We start from the raw sequence: 22,065 nt of genomic DNA, 5'->3' as shown, positions 1-22,065 counted from the left end.
TTTTCCAATTGGGGGGACAGTTGAATTAGGAGAGGTGCAGTGCGATGTTTGTGTTCAATATGTGGATGTTCTGAAAAAAATACAGCAATTTGTTTCTTAGAATTGTTTTACTGAAATATTTGTGCGACCTATGACTCGATATATACTTCATGGAGTCTTTCAAATTTAGGAACAATCATTTTACTAATAGAAGAGGTTCAGTGCAAGGTTTAATTTTGATATGTGTATTTTCTGAAAAAAGGATGATTTGTTTCATGTTTTGAAGGAAGAATATTTTTTTACTTCAACATTTTTTCGACTAATAACTTAAACACAACTTCATGAATTCTATTCCAATTGGGGGTATATATATATATATATATATATGCACACTTATTCTATAAATGTTGTCTTATCACATCATGAAATGGGGTGGGGCACGGGTGGCCCAGTCGTCTAATGCGCCGCAATTCGCTGTGCTGAGTTGCGTCCCTTGGACACGCCAGAAACCCATGATTGTGTGATTGTGTGTTCGAATCCCGGTTCACCTCGATTATGTTTCCGCTCTCTGGGCGGTCTACCACTAGACCAGGGAGGTGGTCTACAAACTAGTGGAGCACAATATTACTTCCTGATGTAGAAGTTGATAGCATAACAGTACAGCGCTGGAGGGCAGTCGTGGGATTCTTTACCTACTGGATATTGTTCATTCAGCATATAACAGATAAAACATAAATACCATTGTAACATAAATCCTATGCCTTTGTTTTTCTTGGTATTGAGGAGTATGCATGTCCTTCGTGGCCTTGTAAGGTATACAATTTCTTAAAATGTTCATGTCAATCAGGTTTGTTTGCAGCAACAACGTCGCCAACTGCAACAGCGATGTGTGTATGGAGAGTATGACCAAACCAGCGATGGAGAAATGTTTGATTCAGCGACGAGACGCTGCGCCAAGCTAATTTGTGCTTATTGGTTATAAGCTTATGGTTTTCCTGTTTCATAAACAAATTCTCATGAAATAGTCGGAATCTTACAATGTTCTCTGCTTCTAGTATACACTTCTGTTCCGCGGGGTATGACCTTCTTCTCCTTTTCACGAACGCCTGGTGTCATCACTGATTTTCAGTGATCCATTCATATATTTTTCACCGCTATTCTGACTTTTACTCCCAATGGAATCTGTGGTTCCATCAGAAAATCGAGACTTTATTTATGATTGTGGAAATGGCTTTGTCTCTTTTATTTGTTCGAATGTTTTTTCCTGGCTTTAATAATATTTTCGGTATTATTGATAAGAAACCAGATAGTCTAATCTTGAGCTTGAGGCTATTTTTCCGACCATTGACGACATGTTGTCATCAACGATAGGTTTTCTGCTTACAGGTTCAGGATTGTCCCAAGACGTTGAGGAAGACTTTGAACAATCATTCAGTCTTTGGGAAACGCGGTGAACATCTCACACAGCAGGGCTATGGAAGGCCTCTATGTTGCTGTCGTAGTCTGTGCTGCACTTGTAGTCTGTGCTGCACAAACTATGGATTTGACTCCTGACGAAACTAGAACACTCGTCGAAAATGTAATAGAAGCTTCCATTAACAAACTCTATGAAGACGAGCAAAGGTTCTACGATGCAGGTAAGCCAAACTGAGTTATCCCGACATATTTTTCCATGTTAAAAATACAACCAGAAGCATATTTATATTAAAATCGTTTGGGTTACGTGTCTCATTTATAGAGTGAGTGAGTGAGTTTGGTTTAACGCCGCTTTTAACAGTATTCCAGTTATATCACGGCGTGTCAGCTTGATGTGGGAGGAAAGCCCAAAGTGATGCAGGTCTCAGACGTTTACCACTTCGGTGAAACCCACGAGCACGGGTATGGTGCTGACAAACCTAGAAACATAATTGGGGCGAACTGGATTCGAACCCACAATCATAGGTTTCTGGCGTGCCCAAGGGACGCAACTCTGCACTGCGAATCGCGGGGCCTTAGACGACTGGGCCACACGTGCCCCCCTCATTTATAGAGGGCATATGTCAGCTTCAAATGGAATTCAACCGTGGGGGGGGGGGGGGGGGGGGGGGGTAAAATCTGAAATATAACTTGTCAATCGAAGGGTTTCAAATTACACTACTAATTCTTCCCTTTTACAAACATTCAGATCAACAATAACATAATTATATTAGGAAACATCACCTTAACTCCTAACAGTAGTAAGGACGGGAAAGTCGCTGAAAGCAATCTGAACAATAGGTGCCTTGCCAAAAAATACATCATAGAAATACCTGCTTCAGGTGTTGACTTCCATGGAGGGAGCTCTGCCCTCTACTTTCATTCAGTGATACTTAACACAAAGACTGAATCACTGAGACTCGGAGCCAAGGAGAGGCAGAGGTTATATGCGCTTAAATCCATCGCTCAAATCACGTAAGTATATATCATCGTGAAACAATGTATGTATATGTGTGCGTGCGTGCGTGCATGCATGCGTGTAAAATGCTGTCTCTTAAATCTGCATAGAATGAACATTCTTGTATTATGATTATTCTATGCAAAATGCACAATCTTTTAAATTTCTGTTAATATTATGCTGTCGATCTATTTCTATCATTAAAGTATGACTAAAGCGTCTCCATTTAGCTAAAGCTTTAAAATAATCGTATTGTGAATGCAAAAAATATAATCTTCCAAACCATATTCCATTTGTCTATAAAAGTCTAATTTTGATGGAGTTGTGTTAGTATCGTTCTACATCTGTACATCAATATCTTAACAGCGTTTTGGGCAATAAATAAATAAATAAATATAGCCAACCCCTTGATGGAGCCAAAAGTCTCCAAAACCATACTTTGGTAACAAGCTTTCAGCATCATGAGCAGCCCAGTTTTCCCCCACTTCGGCCTTACTGAACTCGAAGTGGTGCGAATGCTTAAGAATAGTATTTGAAATTTGGTTCAACAATCGCAACCAAAAAGTAACTACAGTAAACTACGGTTATAACGAACTCAAAGGGACTACTTATTTTAGTTCGTTATAACCGTAATTCGTTATAAGCATATATACAGCATAACTACAGCATATAGTCGGGACTAAAAAGTGAGTTCGTTATATCCGTTAGTTCGTTATAAGCGTGTTCGTTATAACCGTAGTTTACTGTATTCTCTTATATTGAAAACAACCTTCATAGAAACTCGCCCAACCTCCCCTCGCGGGGTTTGGCCTTTAAAACCCAATTCTAATTTACAAAGTCTGTCATGAATTGTATCAACATCTGGGATGTGTGGAAACTCCATACCTCAGAAACATATAAAAAAAATTGGCAAGATTTTAATATAAAAATATATGAAGCTGCAGACTGCAGGACGTTTTTGAAACATAGAAGCTTTACATTGCAATATTTGGAATACTTTGCAAGCTTGCTGCGCCAATGTATTTTGGGTTAAGTACCGTCAGGCAGATGAGGTGAAATAAACACCCAGATATTTCTAGCTAGGTACTACTTCAAGATAATTAGTCGGAAAGCAAAATATTTCATAATATCATAATGGCCATTATTTCTAAAACCATTTATTTTACTTTTATGAGTATCGACCTCAAATTTCCATTTGTTTTAAATAAATAAATAGCAACTTTATCTAAACGCTTTTGGAGGCCAACTGGTGTAACATCAAACATGGCAATATCGCGGACAAACAGAAATATATACAACCCATTTTGTCCATGGTAGTTCCTCTTTGTCCATCAGAATTTTAAAAGGCTACAACATCACTAATAAAAAAAGAAGAAAAAGGTGGCATTTGATATCCCTGCCGCAATCCATATTTACATATAGAAAACACTGTATAGCCAGCATCTATTGAAATACAAGCTATAACTTGTTCGAACATATTTTTTGTTAATCTATACAGTCTACCTTAAACCCGATCATGCAAAAGTTTATAAATAGACCATTCCTGGACAAAGAAGTGAATGCAGCCTTTAAATCTATAAATGCACAATAAAAACGACCACGTTTCTGAGATAAGTACTTTTGGATTATATCTTTCAAAACACATATTATCTGATGTCTGAAATCTTTTCTGAAAACCCACCTGTTCCTTTATTATGTTATCCTCAATATCAGCCAAAAAATGTTAATCTACAGCAGACAAGTTTTGCAAATATTTGCAAATACCAATAATGTGATAGTCCACAGTTTCCTAGATCACTGGAGCCTCCTTTCTTATAAATAGGCACGATAACACCATACGTTCACTGATCGGGATAAATTCCAGTCCGAAGGACAACATTATATAATTTTAATAACATTTCAATACAAAGTGGGGGTATATTTTTGAAAAAATCAATTGGCAAACCACTATATCCAGGTGATTTTCCAGGTTTCATGTCATGGATGGCTTCTAAGAGTTCAGATTCAGTTATATCAGAATTCAAAAATGAATATTCATCAACAGAATTATTAATTGGTTCATCAGATAATTAATTTACAAAGTAGGCGTTAGTTGTGTAGACATCAATATTGTTAGTCCAGAGCTCCAGACAAGCTTTTGTTGCAGTGGGTATTTTACCCATGTATTTTAAAATCATCAGTAATTCTAATTGGGCATTCAAATTTCTGTTACCCACTAGTTTTTACACATGTGGGTATTTAAGTTAAATATTTAATAATCATCTAGTCCCTGCAAACTGGTGTCGGTTGGGTTCGAGAGCTTTATAGGACTAAAAACTACCACGATTCTTCCACAAGAAAGTGTGATGGCAAATGATCATGATGTAACTGTCATCGTGGAGTTTGGCAAGATTGACAGAATGCCCGTGTATAATTTCAAAATACGTTGCTGAGTTGCTAATCGAATACGCAAGGTTACTTCACAATATTTTGATGATACGCACAAGTTATTGTTTTTTTTGTAGCGTATCTGTAATGTTCGTTGCATATTTGATACTCTTGAATTTTATTTTACTGCGTATTTCTGCATTTCTGATGCGTATTTTACGCACATACGCAGCTTATCTGGAGCTCTGTAGTCATCAATATCACCCATGCCTCCAAATAGAGTCTCAAACTTTTAGGTATGTGTGAGTGAGTGAGGTTTTACACCGCTTTTAGCAATGTTTAAAAATATCAACACCAGAAATGAGCTTCACACATTGTACCCATGTAGGGAATCGAACCCGGTACTTCAGCGTGACGAGCATGCGCTTTATCCACTGGGCGGGCTTTCCCACCACCCCTAGGAATGTGTGTTATCAACAATGCTTCGAACAAACCTTCAAAACGATCTTGGTGTTTGTAAAATGCTGCTTCCAAAGGTACCAAATTGTGTCAACTGATTGTGGAACGCCACATTACAAGTTTCAGGTGGAAGATGTTTGTCCCGAACAGGTTACATTGCTTGTATGCCGTAAAAGGCGACTATGCTTGCCGTAAAAGGCGACTATGCTTGTCGTAAGAGGCGACTATGCTTGTCGTAAAAGGCGACTATGCTTGTCGTAAAAGGCGACTATGCTTGTCGTAAAAGAAGACTATGCTTGTCGTAAAAAGGCGACTATGCTTGCCGTAAAAGGCGACTATGCTTGTCGTAAAAGGCGACTATGCTTGCCGTAAAAGGCGACTATGCTTGCCGTTAAAGGAGACTATGCTTGCCGTAAAAGGCGACTATGCTTGTCGCAAGAGGAGACTATGCTTGTCGTAAAAGGCGACTATGCTTGCCGTAAAAGGCGACTATGCTTGTATGCCGTAAAAGGCGACTATGCTTGTATGCCGTAAAAGGCGACTATGCTTGTATGCCGTAAAAGGCGACTATGCTTGTCGTAAGAGGCGACTATTCTTGCCGTAAAAGGCGACTATGCTTGTCATAAAAGGCGACTATGCTTGTCGTAAAAGGCGACTATGCTTGTCGTAAAAGGCGACTATGCCTGCCGTAAAAGGCGACTATGCTTGTCGTCAAAGGCGACTATGCTTGCCGTAAAAGGCGACTATGCTTGTCGTAAAAGGCGACTATGCTTGTCGTAAAAGGCGACTATGCTTGTCGTAAGAGGCGACTAACGGGATCGGGTGGTCAGACTCACTGATTTGGTTGATGCATGTCATAGATCCCAATTGCGTGGGTCGATGCTCATGATATCTATCACTGGATTGTCTGGTCCAGACTCGATTATTTACAGACCACCGTCATGTAGCTGGAATATTGCTGAGTGCGGCGTTAAACAGAAAACTAACCAACCAACACTGATTTCAAATTAAGGATCATAATCAGTGTAGAATTTCTCCTTTGAACAATCAGCAGATGTTGGCTGGAAAAAGGGATGTGACTCCGAACAACGATCAGTGTCATCGTTGGACAATTTGCACGTGTATATGAAGTCCCCGTTGTTGTCAATGTAAGACCTAGGTAGAAATGTTACAAATAAAAGCGACAAAACCATTTCCATAAAAAATCTGGACTCTTTCTTAAAAGCTTTTCTTTTCCCCGTAGGGCTGTCTTTGGTGAAGGAAGTCTATCGGAAGTTGCCTCACATGTGTCTACTGTGCTTTCCGGAAGTAGTTCCCTATTTATGACCCTTTTCCAAGATGAGGGAATATGTCCGACTGACGAAGTGGTCACCTGTGACCCAAACACTCGTTACCGCAAAGCAGACGGAAGCTGCAACAACCTCCGCAGCCCCCGATGGGGGAAGTCCTTCATCCCTTCCAGGAGATTTATGCCCCCTGAATACAACGACGGTACGAGTGAGTGAGTGAGTGAGTGAGTGAGTATGGTTTTACGCCGCTTTTAGCAATATTCCAGCATCATCACGGCGGGGGACACCAGAAATGGGCTTCACACATTGTACCCATGTCGGGAATCGAACCCGGGTCTTCGGCGTGACGAGCGAACGCTTTAACCACTAGACTACCCGACCGCCCCGACGACGGTACGAAAATAAAGTATATGCATTAATCAAAAGGAAGAAAAGAAATCATTCCTCTCATTTGGTTTCATAATATATGTGATTTTCAATTGAAAATATCTTAAATTCATCCAAAGATAAACTTCGCTGGCACTTAGTCAGCACTCAAAGGATATGTTTACATGGTTTCATTTTTAATGAAAATAATTTGATTTAAAACTTTAAGAAATTAATGAGGAAACAAATCGCTCAGTACACATCTGCTTTAGGGGTCATGTGGCTGCCAAATCATTTCTTACTCCAGTCTTCTTCAAACCAATTTGTTATCCAGGCACAAATAACTTGTTTACAAACTGTTACGCATCTTCCCGAGGCAAGGGAGTTAACTGACTATAAAAGTCCAGTTTCCACACTTGCCGAACAAGGCTGGAATTGTTCGGCTCGATCGTAGCGTCACCTGTGGCTATTACCAGTTATGTCCCTTCCATGCCTCTCCTATGGACCAATCAGATTCCACCTCTTGTATCACTTGCATGTATTTTGCATTTAAAATCAAACAACAAATGTTTTTCTTCATAATACCAATGGATGGAAACACGCAACATTCGTATCTGTAGCCCAGATATTCAACAATCACTTGTATCGGTCCTGTTGTATGCAGGTACTTTCCATAGGGCACCGTAATAGTTAAACTGGTTGATCTTTTCTGTTTTAATTCCGACAATTTTTAAACTTCCATCTCACGGACCACTTGGCGGTTTCTATTAAGAATGAAACCATATTTGTTTATGGGATAAACATTAATTACAGCTAAAACAATTATATTTTTCAAGTATTTGATCGAAGAAATTATTTTTTATCAATATTCTCCACCCTTTCCCATGAGCATTAAGTGGTCTGCCCATGAAGGGGAGCTTATGGAGATCTGTTAAGTAGAAACAGGTTGTATTATGGATGCAAATGTATTTTTAGGAATATCAGAGCCCCGAGCTAATGGCAGGGATGGTAACGCCCTCCCGAACCCTCGTCTCGTGAGTAGGACCCTTCATGCTAGTGATGAGGATCTCCCGGATTCAGCGTCCCACACTCACCTCGTAATGCAGTGGGGTCAGTTTATTGACCATGATACAACCAGCACTCCAATACAAAGAGGTAGGTCAGGAATCACTAGTACATTTGATGCAATACACAGGTGCAACAGACATGTTCACAAGAGTATCAGTTTGCACGAAGGTAGATCTGATTGTGTCATCGGTTACCCTCCTTGCGAAAACCTGGAGTCAGCACTGATTTTCAGTGATCCATTCATATAATTTTCATGGCTATTTTGCTTTTTCCGTCCAATGAAATCTGTTTCGTCGTATAATCGAGACTTGTCATTCTTCGTTGTTAACGTTTTGTATCATTTCCAAAAGTATAACAAACACATTGACATTGGGTGGTTCACCTCCAATATGAAAAGAAGACAAACGTGTTGACAATAGTATGAGTAGTTTTCCTACAAGATAAAGGGGATACAATGGTGTTAACAATAGTATCAGTGATTCACCTACAATAAAAGGTGAGGACAGACGTGTTGACAATATTATTAGTGATCCGACTACAATATAAGTGAGATCAGACGTGTTGATATTAGTATCAGTGGTTCCCTACCTTATAAAGTGAAGACAAATGTGTTCACAATAATATCAGTGGTCTACCTACAAGATAAAGTTAAGAAAAACGTGTTGACAATACCATCAGTGATTAACCTATAATATTATGCGACGACAAGTGACGACAAACGTGTTGACAATAATATCAGTGTTCCTACAATATAAAGTGAAGACAAACTTGTTGACAATAATATCAGTGATTCATCTACAATATGAAGTGACGACAAACGTGTTGACAATAATATCAGTGTTCCTATAATATAAAGTGAAGACAAACTTGTTGACAATAATATCAGTGATTCATCTACAATATGAAGTGAGGACAGACGTGTTGACAATAATATCACTGTTCCTATAATATAAAGTGAAGACAAACTTGTTGACAATAATATCAGTGATTCATCTACAATATGAAGTGAAGACAGACGTGTTGACAATAGTATCTGTGATTCGCCTAGAATAAAAAAGTGACGACAAACTTGATAATGGTATCAGTGGTTTACCTACACTATGAAGACAGATTTGTTGACAACTGTATCTGTGGTGTACCTACACTATGAAGACAGATTTGTTGATATTAGTATCAGTGGTCTACCTACACTATGAAGACAGATGTGTTGAGAATTGAATTATGAGTTAGTGAGTATGGTTTTACGCCACTTTTAGCAATATTCCAGCAATATGATGTCGGGGGACAACCCGAGTCTTCGGCGTGACGAGCGAACCACAAGGCTACCCGACAATTGACAATTGTATTGGTGGTCTACCTACACTTTGAAGACAGATGTGTTGACAATTGTATTGGTGGTCTACCTATACTAAGAAGACAGACGTGTTGACAATTATATTAGTGACCCACCTACTCTATGACGACAGACGTGTTGACAATTGTGTTGGTGGTCTACCGACACTAAAAAGACAGATGTGTTGACAATTGTATTGGTGGTCTACCTACACTATGAAGACAGACGTGTTGACAATTGTATTAGTGGTCTACCTACACTATACAGACAGACGTGTTGACAACTGTATTGGTGGTCTACCTACACTATAAAGACAGATGTGTTGACAATTGTATTGGTGGTCTACATGCACTATAAAGACAGACGTGTTGACAACTGTATTGGTGGACAACCGACACTATAAAGACAGACGCGTTGACAACTGTATTGATGGTCTACCTACACTATAAAGACAGACGTGTTGACAACTGTATTGATGGTCTACCTACACTATAAAGACAGACGCGTTGACAATTGTATTGGTGGTCTACCTACACTATGAAGACAGACGTGTTGACAATTGTATAAGTGGTCTACCTACACTATACAGACAGACGTGTTGACAACTGTATTGGTGGTCTACCTACACTATAAAGACAGATGTGTTGACAATTGTATTGGTGGTCTACCTACACTATGAAGACAGACGTGTTGATAATTGTATTGGTGGTCTACCTAAACTATGAAGACAGACGTGTTGACAACTGTATTGGTGGTCTACCTACACAATAAAGACAGACGCGTTGACAACTGTATTGGTGGTCTACCTACACTATAAAGACAGATGTGTTGACAACTGTATTGGTGGTCTACATGCACTATAAAGACAGACGTGTTGACAACTGTATTGGTGGACTACCGACACTATAAAGACAGACGTGTTGACAATTATAATAGTGACCCACCTACTCTATGACGACAGACGTGTTGACAACTGTATTGGTGGTCTACCTACTCTATGACGACAGATGTGTTGACAACTGTATTGGTGGTCTACCTACACTATAAAGACAGACGCGTTGACAATTGTATTGGTGGTCTAAACAGTGAAACTAAACATTCAGGCAAAATGCTAAATTTGTCTATACAGCATACATTATTTATACAATGTGACCATTGTGGTTGCAGGAAACGATGAGTCTATTATCACGTGCTGCATTGATGACATCCCACCCGGCACTCCGCAGGTTCTCATCGATCTTCTCGAAGACAGGTAAGGCATGTGCATGATCTACATTGTAAGTATGTCCTTCCGTTTGTTTACTATGGAATATTTTTAAGTGATGTTAAAACGATAAACGGCTGTTCCATTGGTCACATGACCGCGAAACTGAAGTTCTTAAGTGTATGAACGACACATTGTGACGTTTTCACGAGACTCTATTCACTGACGGTCTACTTCCACATTCTTTGGAAAACGCCTGGGAATTCCCTTGCACGAATAAACACAGAAGCGTTCTTTCTGGTAATTTAAACCCTTTAATCTTGAACTTAGCGTTTAGCGTTATATAGTTTGGTTGAATGTCCGTTAAAGCACATCCTCGCTACAGCCCATCCTAGAGAACAAAACGAGGTAGGGTGAAATGGGGTTTAACGTCGTGTGCAAGATTATTGCACTTATATAGCGACTTTCATGCACGTGTGTGTGTGTGTGTGTGTGTGTGTGTGTGTGTGTGTGTGTGTGTGTGTGTGTGTGTGTGTGTGTGTGTGTGTGTGTGTGTGTGTGTGTGTGTGTGTGTACGTACGTGTGTGTGTGGCGGCTTGTACTAGTCCGACCTGAGTCCGATTTATAGCGCTAGCCCACTGAGATACCATGCCGCAGTTTAACATGAATACCCCACTCAGACACAGTATCCTGACTCCGAGCCGACCAGTCCTTGTTTTAGCCCCTTAATGCCGAGCGCCAGACAGGGTAACAACAAGTACCATCGTTTAAGTATCTTTTGGTATGACGCGACCGGGAATCGAACCCCGAACCTTCCGCTCTCCAGGTGGACGCTCTACTACTAGACCACGGAGGCGGTCAGAACAAAACGAAGCAAAGTACACCCCAACTATCCTGGTATCCATTCTTGTCTAGACTACAGTGACAGTATTCATCAGTCTATGGATTTAGGATCTATTTGACACATCTTTACAATCCCATTTCAATGATCGGCCAATTCATCAGTGATGGCAAACACTTGTAATAGCCACAGGTTCATTTATAAATCTCTCTTGTCACGTTTAACGTGTCGGCCATTTTGACGTCTTGTACTTGATGTAAATGAATTATAGCGCGCTGTCATTGTGACTGACTTACTGAGGTAGTTCTGAACAGACCTTTCTCATCTAATGAGGATATTATGTGAATGCATGTTCCTGTAGAGCACGTTGAGCATACATACGCTCATGTCACCTCTCGTTTTGAGGAACTATTTTATTCCGAGATACAGCTGGTTGTTGAATGGCTGTCGGTGTAACCATGAAGTCACACATACTAATTATAATTGTGTATAGATCTAGGTCTACGTCCTTTGAGGCACAAAATAGTGATAAAAAAAAAGATTTGGCTTTTACTTTGTGTGAGTCTATTGGAGTATGAACCTCCATAGAGTGAGGGCCAAACATTATATGAACGTCGTCGAAAGCTCCGACGATCATAAAGTTTGGCCCTCACTCTACGAAGATTCAAAATCCAATGAAATCTCACAAAGTGAATGTCAATTCTTAATTCTTTATGGATTTAAAAGCAGCAATTTGAAACATGTATTTATGCAGAAACAACGCAGAGAATACATGGTATCTAGAAACTTGCCAAATGCTAATATTACTTTCAAACTGTCTGTGAGCGAGTGAGTGAGTTGGGTTTAACGCCGATTTTAACATTATTCCAGTTATATCACGGCGTGTCAGCTTAATGTGGGAGGAAAGCCTGAAGTGATGCAGGTCTAGGACGTTTACCACTTCGGTGAAACCCACGAGCACGGGTATGGTGCTGACAAATCTAGAAACATAATCGGGGCGAACCAGGATTCGAACCCACAATCATAGGTTTCTGGCGTGCCCAAGGGACGCAACTCTGCACAGCTAATTGCGGCGCCTTAGACGACTGGGCCACCCGTACCCCCTGAAACTATATGTAGCTACCTAGGAGATATCACATACGTTTACGTTGAAAATTAAAATAATGTGTGTACTAATCCCGGTCAAAGAATCAGTGTGCACACGACTATAAATCTCAGCTCCCTGGGGAGTATACAACCAAAGCTGCCTGGGAGGCACCAGCAGGTTAACCAAAACACCACATTACCAAATCACCTAACTGATTGAATTGGAAACTGATTATGTGGCCGTCAAATCAGCTGTTTCAATCAGAGAATGTTAAATACAGTAAACTACGTTTATAACGAACACGCTTATAACGAACTGACGGATATAACGAACTTATTTTTAGTCCCGACCATTTGTTGTATATATGCTGTATGTATGCATATAACGAACTACGGTTATTACGAACTACAATTAGTGGTCCCCTCGAGTTCGTTATAACCGTAGTCTACTGTATTGTGGTTTGAGACCTCTCACTGACCAGTCTGAATCGCGTATATTGTCCGCCATGGTGGTAAAATATTATTTACTATTTGAAGAATTTAAGAATCACACTAGCATCAGATTTAAAGGGTATTCAAAATAGATATTACATGGATACGTCTGTTCAAAACTGGACATATATACTCACCGCCAAAAGAAAAGCGAACCATAGAAACATACAGCGAAGTGTCTACGTTAAGAATGGATGTTTCCAATGTGTACCACTTATTGAGAAAACTAACAACCAGTCAAGTGTTACCACAGCGTGTCTTTATTTTTATCACGATATGCTGTACGTGATTTCCAAACTTCACACACTAATCCTGTACGAGTAAACCGGTGCATCTCGAATCATTGATCTATGACGTCACATGTGATGCTTTCATGAGCGTCGGTTCACACAACATACCAGTATGTTGATTTGTGCATCGAACCAATCTAATATCTCTTGAATATGAGTAATTCTTCATATATTAATCGCGTTAATGGGATCCGCGTTTCTTTTGGGGGTGAGTATATATTGTGTCAGGTTTAAAGTATGTAGACACATTGCATGATCATATCAGGGTTATTAACCCCTTATCCTTTGGCGGTCACGGTAATGATTAACGTAAGTTCCCCGGTTGCCATTCGTTAGCTTACAGTATACTTGTAGTGAGTGAGTGAGGTGCAATTAACGCCGCATTTAGACCTGCGAAAGATGCGGAGTAGAACAGGTCTTCAAAACCCATACTTGCCTTTCTTTTCAATGCAATATGTATAGGGTGGAAATAACACAGGTTAAATGGTCACAACATTGCTGTTCTTTCTATGACAGAACCTGTAGTTAACTGTATGATGTTTCTATGTGAGTGAGTTTAAGAGTGACATCGCTCAGGAATTGAAAGGTGGGAGGCTGAGTTATCTAGAGCTGCAAAAAGTAATAACTGGCATTTTGGCATGTGATTTTTGACATATCCACTCAATCTCATTCAAATCAGATCTGAGTTCTCGCTGCCGCTAAACAAAGATCTGAGGACATCCCATTACGAGTCACGTCAGAACCTTTCGCGAACTTTGACCGACCACTGAAATGTCCAACAAGAAGTCGACATCAGCCAATTGGTCGGATGAAAGGTCGTTCTGGCGTGACGCGTAATGGGACTAAGATCTGATTTTAATGAGATTGCTCATTCACTATTAATATCATAAGCAGCTGGATATAACACAGGTTAAATGGTCACAACATTGCTGCTCTTTCAGGGATGTTTGTTTCTCCATCCCCATCCCGGAGGGAGATGAAACGTTTACTGACCGGACATGTTTGAACTTCGTACGCTCTATTCAAGTTCCTAACGCCGATTGCGAATTTGGTAAGAGTCATTTTCATTTTATTTAATTTCGGGTAAAGTCAGTAATTAATTCTTTGACAGAGCCTGTAGTTGGCTGTATGATGTTTCTATGACAGAGTCTGTAGTTGGCTGTATGATGTTTCTATGACAGAGCCTGTAGTTGGCTGTATGATGTTTCTAAGACAGAGCCTGTAGTTGACTGTATGGTGTTTCTGTGACAGAGCCTGTAGTTGACTGTAGGATGTTTCTATGACAGAGCCTGTAGTTGACTGTAAGGTGTTTCTATGACAGAGCCTGTAGTTGACTGTATGATGTTTCCATGACAGAGTCTGTAGTTGGCTGTATGATGTTTCTATGACAGAGCCTGTAGTTGACTGTAGGATGTTTCTATGACAGAGCCCGTAGTTGGCTGTATGATGTTTCTATGACAGAGTCTGTAGTTGACTGTATGATGTTTCTATGACAGAGTCTGTAGTTGACTGTATGATGTTTCTATGACAGAGCCTGTAGTTGGCTGTATGATGTTTCTATGACAGAGACTGTAGTTGACTGTATGATGTTTCTATGACAGAGTCTGTAGTTGACTGTATGATGTTTCTATGACAGAGCCTGTAGTTGACTGTATGATGTTTCTATGACAGAGTCTGTAGTTGGCTGTATGATGTTTCTATGACAGAGCCTGTAGTTGGCTGTATGATGTTTCTATGACAGAGTCTGTAGTTGACTGTATGATGTTTCTATGACAGAGCCCGTAGTTGACTGTATGATGTTTCTATGACAGAGTCTGTAGTTGACTGTATGATGTTTCTATGACAGAGCCTGTAGTTAGCTGTATGATGTTTCTATGACAGAGTCTGTAGTTGACTGTATGATGTTTCTATGACAGAGCCTGTAGTTGGCTGTATGATGTTTCTATGACAGAGACTGTAGTTGACTGTATGATGTTTCTATGACAGAGTCTGTAGTTGACTGTATGATGTTTCTATGACAGAGCCCGTAGTTGACTGTATGATGTTTCTATGACAGAGTCTGTAGTTGGCTGTATGATGTTTCTATGCCAGAGTCTGTAGTTGACTGTATGATGTTTCTATGACAGAGTCTGTAGTTAACTGTATGATGTTTCTATGACAGAGCCTGTAGTTGGCTGTATGATGTTTCTATGACAGAGTCTGTAGTTGACTGTATGATGTTTCTATGACAGAGCCTGTAGTTAGCTGTATGATGTTTCTATGACAGAGCCTGTAGTTGACTGTATGATGTTTCTATGACAGAGCCTGTAGTTGGCTGTATGATGTTTCTATGACAGAGACTGTAGTTGACTGTATGATGTTTCTATGACAGAGCCGGTGGAGCAGCTCAACCAGGTAACAGCCTTCGTTGACGGGTCGACCGTGTATGGGTCAACACAAGAAGAGCAGGATGCGCTGAGACTGCACAAGTATGGTAATACAGTCACTTCTTCAACTAAAGGAGATCTCCTACATCTGTTTTATATAATTGTACACGACGTCTGTTGCATAAACAAACAAGAAAAGTGCGATCTGAATTAAGTTCCTTTTGACCAGTATGCTATGTAACCGAGTTGGCGATTCACGTGTTCCATTGCACGTTACTTTAGCTCTACATGCAATGTGTTTGAATATGTTTTATACACGTACTACTTGTCAGTGTGATGCGGAAAAGAGAACCATTTAACTAAACAAGCTTTCAAGATACTGTAAGGGGTTAGTGAGTGAGTTTAAGATTGACATCGCTCACGAATTGAAAGGTGGGAGGCTGAGTTATCTAGAGCTGCAAAACATAATAACTGGCATTTTGGCATGAGATTTTTCACATATCCACTCAATCTCATTCAAATCAGATCCGAGTTCTCGCTGCCGCTAAACAAAGATCTGAGGACATCCCATTACGAGTCACGTCAGAACCTTTCGCGAACTTTGACCGACCACTGAAATGTCCAACAAGTAGTCGACATCAGCCAATTGTTCGGATGAAAGGTCGTTCTGGCGTGACACGTAATGGGATTTTAATGAGATTGCTCAATCACTATTAATATCATAAGCAGCTGTCAAGTACTAATCAACTTATACCGTATTCTGCAGGACTGTTAGACTTTCAAGATGATCAACTTGAACTGCTTCCCAATTCCGACGTGCAGAACTGCATTCCCGAGGAACTGCCAGAGAGCTTCTGCTTCTTAGCAGGTTTGTGTGACACGCTGATGTTTCGTTACTTGTTTGTCTGTCTATCTGTTTGTTGTTTAACACCGCACTCAGCAATATTCTAGCTATGTGACGGCGGTCTGTAAATAATCGAGTCTGGACCAGACAATCCAGTGATTGACATCATGAGCACTGATCCACGCAATTGGGATCTATGACATGCATCAACCAAGTCAGCGAGCCTGACCACCCTATCTCGTTAGTTGCCTCTTATTACAAGCATGGTCGCCTTTTTACGGCAAGTATGGGTTGCTGAAGACCTATTCTACCCCGGATCTTCACGGGTCAGAAGTTATAAAATACCACACTGAAGGCCTCTACATCCCGTTATTCGCCTTTATGGCAAGAATGGGTTGCTGAAGACCTATTCTACCCCGGATCTTCACGGATCCAATTTAGATTTCAATTTAATTTATGTCTGATTTGGCATCCGTCAGCTTCTAAGTAATGCCTATCAAACAATTCATATCGTCAACAGGTGATGAACGAGTCAATGAGCAGACTGGACTCACGAGCATGCATACAATATGGATGAGACAACACAACCGTATTGCCCGAGGCCTAAGTCGACTAAATCCCCACTGGGATGATGAGTGGATCTTCCAGGAGACCAGGAAGATTGTTGGTGCTATGATCCAAAAGATCACATACGAGGAGTTCTTACCAGTTCTCCTCAACAAGAAGACCATAAAGTTCTTCCGACTGGAACCAAGCGAAAGAGGATACAGAACCGTTTACAATGAGAATTCAGATCCCAGCATTAGAAGCGCCTTTTCCTCTGCCGCCTATCGTCTGGGACATACTCTCATCCGCGGAACATTATCCAAACTGACATCACCCTATGAAATTCAGGGAGAAAAAACCCTGAGGTCTCTCTTCGGAAACGCTTCTTTGATCGTGGAGACGAGGGGCCAGACTATCCCTTGGCTGCTTGGCGGAATGACCAGAGATCATGCAAGAACATTTGATCGTTTCCTGACGCCGGATGTGACGAATAACTTGTTCTTGGACAGAAATGGTAATAGTTTTGATTTGGCATCTCTGAACATCCAGAGAGGGAGGGATCATGGTATACCCGGCTACAACGCCTGGAGGAGATGGTGCAAGCTACCGGCAGCTGAGAACTTTGGAACTGGATTCAACGGACTAGTGGACCATCCTAGTGATGCAGCTCGACTACTAGGACAGTTGTACAGGTATTCTCTGACACATCTCCATCAAACGTTAAAATAAAGGACTGCAACTACAAACAATCATACCGTATATTAATACTTAAAGTGAGTGAGTGAGTTGGGTTTAACGCCGCTTTTAACAGTATTCCAGTTATATCACGGCGTGTCAGCTTAACGTGGGAGGATGTGATGCAGGTATCAGACGTTTACCACTTCGGTGAAACCCACGAGCAGGGGAATGGTGCTGACAAACCTAGAAACATAATCGGGGCAAACAGGGATTCGAACCCACAATCGTAGGTTTCTGGCGTGCCCCAGGGACGCAACTCTGCACAGCTAATCGCGGCGCCTTAGACGACTGGGCCACCCGTACCCCCTGATACTTACTGACATCAATTGGTCATTTAAAGGGGGTCTATGTTCGGAACAATTGGCTATCCCAGTATACACGTGTGTGTGTTTAAGAAGTATATGAAATTTTGATTTAACGATAGCGTAAATGACACCAGGACAGCGTCTCAGGGCACGGGAGACTTATTACAGCGTCTAGACAATGCTAAGATGAATTCCAGCTTCTCAAAAAAGGAGGGGCGGTCGGGTAGCCTAGTGGTTAAAGCGTTCGCTCGTCACACCGAAGACCCGAGTTCGATTCCCGACATGGGTACAATGTGTGAAGCCCATTTCTGGTGTCTCCCGCCGTGATATTGCTGGAATATTGCCAAAAGCGGCGTAAAACCATACTCACTCACTCACTCACTCTAAAAAAAGGAGACAGGTAGTTGGTACTCTGTTTGTTTGTTGTTTAACGCCGCACTGAGCAATATTCCAGCCGTCGTACAGCTGGAATATTGCTGAGTGCGGCGTTAAACAACAAACTAACAAAACATACACTACAAACACCAAACCACTGATGTAATGATTCTATAACTACCTAACCAGCCCACCGAGATCCCTGATACAGATGAGGTTGCCAAGCAACCAGAACCCTGCCTGACAGATGATAACCTGACGTTCACTGTTCCTAGTCACCCGGACGACATCGATCTGTTCCCTGGCGCCATCAGTGAACGCCCGCTTCCCGGTGGTGTGGTCGGAGCAACCATTGCCTGCATCATTGGCAATCAGTTCCAGCTTCTCAAAGAAGGAGACAGGTTTTGGTACGAGACGGCCATGGACCCAGTCCGCTTCTCTGTAGGTGAGGCTTGAGTATACAGTGTATGTGCATCATTGTTGCGCCGTGTTCGCTATGGCATTCTTACCATCGTGTCAGCGCAACCGACGGGGTGGTGGGGTAGCCTAGTTGTTAAAGCGTTCGCCGCGGGTTCGATTCCCCACATATCTGAAGCCCATTTCTGGTGTCCTCCGTCGTGTCACTGCAACCAAAGTTGCAATGATCCTGTGTTAGGATTTGACAATTAATGGTTCAAAATATAAATGGAATTATGGTCACGTAGCTATGTACCAATCACTCAAGTTGAGTGAACGATTAACCATTCCTATAAAATTCTTCTCAGTGTATTAACATGAAGCTACGGTTGTAACAATGACTCATGTTTGAGTGAACGATTAACCATTCCTATCAAATTCTTCTCAGTGTAGTAACATGAATCTACGGTTGTAACAATGACTCATGTTTGAGTAAACGATTAACCATTCCTATCAAATTCTCCTCAGTGTATTAACATGAATCTACGGTTGTAAGAATCACTCATGTTTGAGTGAACGATGAACCATTCCTATCAAATTCTTCTCAGTATAATACGTTTCTACGGTATTTTGGTACAGGTCAGTCCCGCTCCCTCCAGTCTGTGACGATTGCCAAGGTTGTCTGTGTAAATGCCAGACTACCTGTCATCCAGCCAGATGCACTCCATGTAGCAGATTATATGTAAGTATGTTTGAGCAACCGAAATGGGGTAACATTTAGTCTCCCAAATGTGGTATTCGTTAGTCCATCACTTGTTTGTTTGTTTGTCTGTAGTTTAACGCCGCACTCATCAAAAGTCCAGCTCTATGACAGCGGTCTGTAAATAATCAAGTCTGGACCTGACAATCGGGTGTTTGATACGAGCATCACTCCACGCATGGGATACGATGCCATGCAATCAACTAAGTCACCGGACCTGTTAACCCGACCTATTTAATCGCCTTACGACAAGCATAGGTTGCTGTGGGGCTATAGTGAGTGAGTGAGTGAGTTCCAGTTATATCACGGCGTGTCAGCTTAATGTGGGAGGAAAGCCCGAAATATGCAGGTCTAAGACGTTTACCACTTTGGTGAAACCCACGAGCACGGGTATGGTGCTGACAAAACTAGAAACATAATTGGGGCGAACCGGGATTCGAACCCACAATCATAGGTTTCTGGCATGCCCAAGGGACGCAACTCTGCACAGCGAATCGCGGCGCCTTAGACGACTGGGCCCCCCGTGGGGCTAAAGTCTTACCCTGAAGTCCCTGTAAATTTCACCCCAGAAGTGAACAAAATACAAATAAGTTCATTCAGTGGTACTAAAATACCGATACTGTGTTTATTGTTTTGCAGTAACAACCCCCTGGTCCGATGCAAAGACCTGCCAGATCTTGACTTAGCTCCCTGGAAGGAAGCCCCTGCTTTGTGGAGCGATTGGTCTGGGTGGTCGCGGTGCATTGCCGGCATGCAACGACGTCATCGGGTATGCAGATCTAGCTACACCAGATGTAGTGGTCCAGACATTCAGAGGAGGCGATGCAGGAGGTTCCCATACCTTGCCAGATATGGACGCGATGGTCCAGCCGGGTATGGACCCGATGGTCAAGCTGGATACCTTGCACGAGCACCCTCCGATGGGGATGACTCTTATTACGGTTAACCCCCGGAAAAGGAGATGGGATTATGGTGCATCACACAGCCGTCTTGTCCGAGGCGATTCTCTGTTCTACGAATGATGTCGGAGATGTGTTCATGTACAAGAGGATGATAAATGGAAAAGTTAATAATAAAGAAAACATTAATTCTTTTGTCATATTTATAGATTGAATATGTACATTGAGGAGGATATTCTATTTAGATAATGCAGTGTTGATATATGCATTATGTTTATAACTGACCCGTGAAGATCCAGGGTAGAGTAGGTTAAAAAGATTATGCTTGTAGTGAGTGAGTGGGTGAGTTTGGTTTTACGCCGCTTTTAGCAATATTCCAGCAATATCAGGGCGGGGGACACCAGAAATGGGCTTCACACATTGTACCCATGTCAGGATTCGAACCCGGGTCTTCCGCGTGACGAGCGAACGCTTTAACCACAAGGCTACCCGACCGCCCCCGATTATGCTTGTAAGGGGCGACCAACGCGACCTATGATGGTCAGGCTCGCTGATTTTGTTCGTCATGTCATCGTATCCCAATTGCGTGGACCGATGCTCATGATGCAACCCACGCTGACTATGCTTGTTGTGAGAGGCGACTAACGGGGTCGGGTGGTCAGGCTCACTGATTTGGCTGATGCATGTCATTGTATGCCAATTGCATGGATCGATGCTCATGATGTCAATCACTGGATTGTCTGGTCCAGACTCGATTATTTAGAGACCGCCGTCATATAGCTGGAATATTGCCGAATGCGGGGTTAAAGAACAAACAAACAAAACATCAATTATTCACACTGTGCAAAAGATATAATATCTCACTGCACAGAAATGGGTCAACGTTTCCCGCAGAGCGATATGCTATAGGCCTGTCCCCGGCCCTCTCGACAGACAGACCCGCTTCACGGAAATGGGTCGGATCGTTAGACTGGTACCCTGCCCTTCGCCTCCCAGCGGCTGCAGGCCCAGTACAGAAGGTAAACCAGTCTAGGACAGGACGTGTCCCCTCTTATGATTGTTGCCGAATAACATAAACATGTTTATGGTATAACTTACAGTAAAGAATGGTTTTAAAAATATTTTTATAATTATGTATTTCATATGTATGCAATATCAAAAACAAATAAAGAACACTGCAATATCACCAAAACCGACAGGCTGTCGCATCATGATACCCAGACGAACATACCCAACTGTGTCAATGTGCGAAGAAAACCCCGCTTATCCGGACCCCTTGCATCCCGGATATTTACGTGAAACGAAATATATACTATATAAAATGCTTCACTGATCAGGAAATCTGGTTTTCGGATCCGGACATTGAAATTCCATTACCAACAGTGCAAAAAACAACCTATTGTGTCCCACTTCCCGGACTGCGGCCGCACTTGACGATGTTTGTTTTGCAATTCATCAACCCACATCCAACATTAAGATTGGTTATCATGTGATCACAATGTTAAGTAATCCTGGTACTACACATTCTGTTTTTAAAGAGTGGCCATTGCATATCTGGACTGTTTGGAATTTATTTGGTTAATTCTTTTCAAACTTTTTTTCAAATATTATTTATATCAATATCGGCGAAATTGTGTGCGATCTGATTG

The 22,065-nt window shown here is 41.5% G+C and overlaps 1 protein-coding gene across 1 annotated transcript; it reads left to right on the top strand.

Annotated features, from left to right (window-relative positions):
• The first annotated feature begins 1,453 nt into the window (after window positions 1–1,453).
• On the top strand, window positions 1,454–20,463 carry LOC139453273 (myeloperoxidase-like). The gene is made up of 12 exons (XM_071234908.1): window positions 1,454–1,616; window positions 2,277–2,409; window positions 6,462–6,709; window positions 7,849–8,028; window positions 10,442–10,526; window positions 14,129–14,238; window positions 15,559–15,660; window positions 16,320–16,421; window positions 16,918–17,635; window positions 18,637–18,806; window positions 19,397–19,499; window positions 20,157–20,463. Exons 1-12 carry the CDS (start codon window positions 1,454–1,456, stop codon window positions 20,461–20,463), a joined length of 2,421 nt encoding a protein of 806 aa, XP_071091009.1.
• Window positions 20,464–22,065: the final 1,602 nt, after the last annotated feature.

The sequence above is a fragment of the Haliotis cracherodii genome, unplaced genomic scaffold (genome assembly GCF_022045235.1).
Source record: "Haliotis cracherodii isolate W230 unplaced genomic scaffold, xgHalCrac1.p SCAF_9, whole genome shotgun sequence".
In the NCBI taxonomy this organism is placed as follows: Eukaryota; Metazoa; Mollusca; class Gastropoda; order Lepetellida; family Haliotidae; genus Haliotis; species Haliotis cracherodii.
This window is presented reverse-complemented; position numbering and strand designations above follow the sequence as displayed.